The sequence below is a fragment of the Callorhinus ursinus genome, unplaced genomic scaffold (assembly GCF_003265705.2).
Source record: "Callorhinus ursinus isolate GAN/ISIS: 27379988/994484 unplaced genomic scaffold, GSC_fseal_2.0 scaffold20, whole genome shotgun sequence".
In the NCBI taxonomy this organism is placed as follows: Eukaryota; Metazoa; Chordata; class Mammalia; order Carnivora; family Otariidae; genus Callorhinus; species Callorhinus ursinus.
The window spans coordinates 23,567,307-23,573,742 of NW_027397082.1; the positions used below are offsets into that span (position 1 = coordinate 23,567,307).

The 6,436-nt window shown below is 36.5% G+C and overlaps 1 protein-coding gene across 3 annotated transcripts in view; it reads left to right on the forward strand.

Annotated features, from left to right (window-relative positions):
• Nucleotides 1–3,337, forward strand: part of LOC112830854 (uncharacterized) — a 49,352-nt gene extending 46,015 nt beyond the window's left edge. For 2 of the 3 annotated variants that reach the window (XM_073904408.1, XM_073904406.1), the window contains exons 8-9: nt 13–114; nt 2,251–3,337. In XM_073904408.1, the coding sequence (XP_073760509.1) occupies nt 13–114; nt 2,251–3,232 (1,084 nt within the window). In that variant the 3' untranslated portion in view covers nt 3,233–3,337. The remainder of the gene's footprint in view (nt 1–12; nt 115–2,250) is intronic. The other variant, XM_073904407.1, reaches the window with a different exon arrangement.
• The last annotated feature ends 3,099 nt before the right edge of the window (nt 3,338–6,436 follow it).

The following is a 6,436-nucleotide window of genomic DNA, read 5'->3' on the forward strand; positions in this document are numbered from 1 at the left end:
TTTTTCTTCTAGTAATCTTGGAATGGATGTCTGGGATTCTGATGAAGATGTAAATCCCCCTTCTAATTCTTTGGAAGAACCTGGAGATTGGTCCCCAAATGAAGACTTTCATGGGTAAAAGTAACATGATTGTAGATGAATATTTTATGAAAGTTCAGATACATATTAATAGTGGTAGAGTAGGGGGAAAAATCCACAGGACTGGCAATCAGGAAGTCTGCATTCAAATCTTGATTCTGCCACTTATAAATTATAGGTAATATAGAGCCAGTGACATAACCTTTTTAGGCCAGTGTTGTTTAATTTATAACATAAAACATTGGACAAGATCAGTTAGCTCTTCTTAAGTTGTATTCTAAGGAATTAGGTAACTAGTATTTTATGAGGTATTATTAGTTTTACAGGAATAAAAAGTGTTAAATAAATTTTGGAAATGCAAGCTGATGTCACCATGAACACTAGCTTATTAAAAGCCCTTAGAACTCCTGAAGTAAAGAAATTTATTAAATTTTATTGGACCCAACATTTCCCTAACTTATTCAAGCACAAAACTGTTTTTTTCCCCCTGACAGAACAAGCATTAACATGATATGGGAAACTAATATTCTCCAAGCTATTTGGCAAATATTGAACTAGGTGATCTCTGTGATCCCCTCAAAGTTTAAAATGCTATGATTCTAAGTAATAATTTGTATTTATTCTACCACTATATCAGAAAGTAGATTAAGGTTATCAAATGGTACTAGAACTTCTTCTCTGACTTACATATCTACATATATATCTGTGTGTGTGTATCTTTATAAACTGATAGGAGAGAATTTAACAATTATCTTAAAATCTTTTTTTCTCTTTAAAAAAATTAGACTTCTCTGTTGTTAGCATTTTTCTCTATAAACTAATCACAGGATACACAATACTATTTTAAATCAAGAGGAATATTTGGTACTTGTATTTTTAACCTGAAATATTATGTAGCAATAAATTGAAATGCTCTGTGAACTGACTTAATACAAGCTAGACTAGACAATATTCTCCTGTTCTCCTACTTTTTCTTCTAGCTTCAAATCTCACCCCAAAACATGAAGCATTTTGCCACCTGAGTGGTACTGCTTTTTCTCTCCGCCCCCACCCGCCAAGAAGGAGTCCTTACTTGAGCAGGGCCAGGCCCTTTGTTAGTTGTTGGCTAACATCACAGGATGTGTATGAACCACATGAAGGGCTGTACAGAGCTCTTCCGCTTACCAGGGCAATTCTTGTCTGCTCTGACATAGGCTCCTACTGCATGTAATGTCTGTACCCCCATTCCAAGGAAGCATTTGTTCATCTTCAATGAATAAAATCCTTGTGAAAGTCTCTCAGAATTTGGTGCCAGAAGTTTTGTTTTCAGACATTGAGGGGTTTCATTGTTTATTTTTGTTTAGGTTATGTTTTGTTTTTATGAAACTTTCCTTGTTGCTAGGAAACAAAGTTCTAGCTTTGTAGTCAATTATAGTATCTCATCTTGGTTTTTAAATAGTTATTTCTATTCTACATGCTGTCTGTTCCTCTTTTCAACTCTTTCAAATTGGTGTGTTTTTTATGTTATAGAAGTTTGGCAGTTCCTTATGAAACTAAAAATGGATTTAGCATACAACCCAGCATTTGCACTCGAGCATTTATCCCAGAGAACTGAAAACTTGCTCACACAGAAGTAACATGAATGCTCATAGCAGCTTTATTTATAAAAGTAAAAAACTGGAAGTAGGCAAAATGTATTATTTATACCACATTATTTTATATTATAAACTCCATTAATAGTTTTTAGGAGTAATTACATAAAAATCAATATATGTTTTTTACTTCTTCTGACATGAAGTCAGTACAGTAATCCAGCATGTCATCAGCCATATTTGTAAGATTACTTGTTTAACCCTTCAGACAGATTATGATAAAAGTGATCTGGTTATAACATTCCTCTAAATGAAAAGGTGCTGTGAAATGAGTTGTGCTCTAGTTTTTAGGGGAAAAAATTACTCTTTAGTACCAACACACTTTTGTTTGGAAATTTACAAGTTAATAGTTGCAGGAGAGAGTTTGGGGCTCATAAGCACAAACAAAGGAGAAAAATGAAAATGTGGCACAATTCAGTTCAGGGGACATCACAACAATTTATGTCCTGTTGAACTGAACAAAGGGAGATTTTGCTAATGGCGTAGCATTTTATCCTTTATTGTTCAAATACTTAGGATTTATAGCATATTTTCCCCCCAGCAGGACTGGGAAAAGGTCAAGGCTTCTTAATGACCAGCACCTTCGAAATGATGTACAGATAAAGGATTATGATTATGTCAACAATGGACCTGCCCAGAAGCATGGGGATTTTTATAAACACCAGTGTAGTGACAGCATGCCAGAAAAGAGACACCTGAGAAATTGGGATTTGGGTAACAAAGGACCAGGACCAAGATGTTCATTCTTTGCTAATCACCAGTGTTATGATGTCTTCCAAGAGGAAACTGATTTCAGTAACAAGATACATGGAACAAGACCAAGACCATTTCATGATCACCAGCCTCACAGTGACTGCCATGAAGCAGATGCTGGAGATGATTTTGATTTTGTTAGCAAAGTTGGTGGACAAAGGAGACATTCCATTCAGAGATATCAGGCCTATAGTAACTGTTGGGAACCATTTCCATCAAAAGATTTTGGTTTTATTAACAGAAGCTGGGGACAAAAACGACGACCTTTCTATAACCACCGTGAGTACCCACTTCATGGTGATTTTCAGGACCAGTTACTTGTACAAAGTTCTCATTTTCTCAACAGAAGTGGTGGTTTTCAAAGGCAAAAACCTTCCCACCAGGACTATTTTCATGATGAAATGAATTTGGAAGATTTAGAATATACTGATGAAGTATCAGCGCACACACGAGGATCTCTACATGATCATTCCAACAATGATTTCTCAGAGAAAATGTCATTGAAAAAATATGTTAATAGAGGTCATGGACAAAGACTACCACCTTTTCCAAAGTTTCAGAAACAAAGGCAGTTAAGTAATTTTGATTTCAACAGTGGAACAGGACCATGGCAAATATCTTCCTGTAATCACCCACCTCATGATCCACAAGAACAGATTCTATTGGAAGACTTGGATTTTGAACAGGAAACATCCTTGCAAAGGCCACGATCTTTTCAGGACTCCCCACTTCCTAATAACATAAATCCTGATTGGCATTTAGATAAGTGAGTCATTTTATTTTGCACAGTAAGGAACAGTACTTTTTACTCCAACAAAACACTCAGACTTCTTTCAAATTAGGTATTTGTATAAAAGTGGTATAAATTGTCACCCAAAGCTAAAATTCAGATTTATTCTTTTATATTTCCCAAGATTGCAGTAAATATACAAATTAGATTTAAATGGTTTAACCCTTCACTGTAAGCTGGTAGTAAAAAAACAGATTTTTCACAGAAATACCATGACTTTTAGATGAGGATTTTTAAACATGGGTTTAAACTGTGTGGGTTCACTTATATGTGGATGTTTTTTATAGTATAATACTGTAAATGTATTTTCTCTTACGATTTTGAATAACATTTTCTTTTCTCTAGCTTATCGTAAGAACACAGTATATAACACATATAGCATAAGACCACATGTTAATCAACTGTTTATGTTACCAGTAAGGCTTCTGGTAAACAGTAGGCTGTTAGTAGTTAAGTTTTGGGGAAGTCAAAAGTTACACGTGCATTTTCGACTACACAGGGATCAGTGCCCCTAACCTCCAGATTGTTCAGGGGTCAACTGTATTCCTTTTAGATGTGCTACAAATTATTTTTTCTTTAATTTTAATTCTAGTATGGTTAACATACAGTGTTAAATTAGTTTCAGGTGTACAATAAAGTGATTCAGCAATTCTCTGTATTACTCAGTATATTACCCTCACCACTGTGAGGCTGGTGATCATGAAATGGTCTCGGTCTTGTTCCATGTATCTTGTTATTGAAATCTGTTTCCTCTTGTAATATACTGAGTAATATACAGGAATATACAATATACAGGAATATATAATTCTGTATATTCCTGTATATTACCCTTAACCTGCTCATCAGGTTTAAGTTTAGTACTTTTAATCCCCGTCACCGATTTCACCCGTACCCTACCCACCTCCCCTCTGGTAACCATCAGTTTGTTCTGTTTTTTGGTTTGTCTTTGTTTGCTACAAAGTATTTTTTCATATACACGCACCAGTAGTCCTCTCTCTGCCACGCAGTAATCATTTCTTGGTGCCGTTAGATGGGAGCGTCGTCAGGAGAGCAGGGAGCACAGTGACCCTGAAGCGCAAGGCAGGAAGGAGAGACGGGGAGCCTGACATCCAAAAGGGAAAGAACAAGATAAGAAAGCGAGAAAAGGGGATAGAAATAAAAAGCCAAGTCAGGAAAAGAGAGCAGTGTGCTGGGATGGGGAATAAGGCCGTAGAAAAGGGGAAAGGTTTGAGAAAGGAGATGAAGACTAGAAAATTATGTGCCTGCCCTTTCAATTCAGAATGTTTCCTCCAATTGTACAACATTATTCTACATGTACCTGGAGAGATGTGAATTTCCACCTGTGGGCTATGGGCTATCCTGGTTTTCTTTAGAAATTTTTCTTTTTTTCTCTCCTGCCTTCCTCACTTTCCTCACGTCACAGAGCCTGAGGAAATGCTGATTTAGCCGCGAAACCATCCTTTTCAGTCCTATCCCTGATTGCTACCAGTGATATGTAAACACGTTAGAAAACACGCATTTCATGAAGCCACATGTATGCAGGGTTTATATACCACCTCTGCACATCCTGGCCACTGCCTCTGGAAATGACTGTCACTGTCTCCCTTGTGGTTTGGGAGTTGCAAAACCAGTTAATCAGTTCATCTGCACGGTTACCAGTGACTACCAGCTAAGCTAAAAATTTGTTTCATTTCCTTTATAATAACTTTGCTCTATTCCATGATTATCAGTCTATACCTAACCCCAGCCCACTGTCTTCCACTGGACAAGATAAAAGACAAGATTGGTCAATAGAAATCTCTCACTCCCCTTAGGACAGCTTCTCTAATACTGATGATGGGTTAGGAGGATTATAGTATTCAAAAGAGGGCATGTAAAAGAAAAGGCCTTTGTTAGGCTTACTTTTTTTTCCCATCTTGTCACTTAGTACCAAAGTTGGGGTCAGGATTATAAGCATCCTCTGTGAAAGAATATAAGTTTCAGTATAAAAGGATATTCCATACTGATTTATGTTAAACTACTCAACAGAAATCCAATTGGAGTTTTTGTTTTAAATTACGTAGTTTTTCTTAGTTTCCTAACTTCTTCAGCTGTTAACAGGATTAAAATGGCTCGAAGGTATTCTGATCAAATGGAGAGACCTAAAGGGAAAATTGAGATAGACCAAAAGAGACCTTGATTTGAGGGGAAAAGGGGCAGATGACAGCCAAGACAAGATTCCACCTGCCCTCTTCTTTCCACTTACCCACTACTGAGAGGCCCAAGTATAACATAGTATATTAGCAACTTGGAGAAGAAGGGACTGTAGTAGGAAAAAAATAAGAGTTCTTTACAAACACTATCAAATATTTACATTAAAAATGCTGGAATTATCCCACAAATGTATATTTTAGTAGAGGTTAATTGAAAGATTTTAGGTTTAAACATATGAAAAGCGAAACAACAATTTAAAACAGGTGAGTCATTAGCTTTCAGGTTCTCAGTGTCAAAGAAATATTCTAAAAGAGACTATAAGTTACATAACCCACTGATTTGCTGCTACACCCAAATGATTCTGCTAATCTCTCTAACTTCATAATATAAAAAGGAACAGGCAAATATAGCTGCTGTGGTCCTAATTCTCTCTGCAGGGTGAAGAGGGGCCTACCTCCTTTCATGTGAGGTGCATTCTTTCATGCATTTAAGGACCGGAGCCCTCTGTTTACTTTTACCGTGTTGCATCATGCAGGGATTCTGCCCCCCTTCACCATTTGACTATTGGTACACTCACTTCTTTTAGCACAGTGTCCCCCATAAAGTTTGAATCCTGTTCTGTGATTATAATTAACACTTGTTTCTCAACACTGGCAAAGTGATGACAAGAGTTGAATGAAGTTCTGTAATGGGCACATGGATGTGTATTATCCTACTGTTGTTTATGTTTGAAAACTAATAATAAAAAATTAAAAATAACTTTGTTATATTATTAGACTGGTATATCTAGAAGATGATCGAAGAACACATTCTTCACATGGATTTAACTGCAGGAGACAGAGCAGACTGACAACACATTCTTCACAGGAACTTCCATCTTCATGTGTATTCCAAGAACATGATTCAGTTGACTATTGTAGAGGCAGATATCCAAGAGATACGGAACAGCACAAGAGGTCATATTTTTAAGCTACTGCTTATAATTATAGTA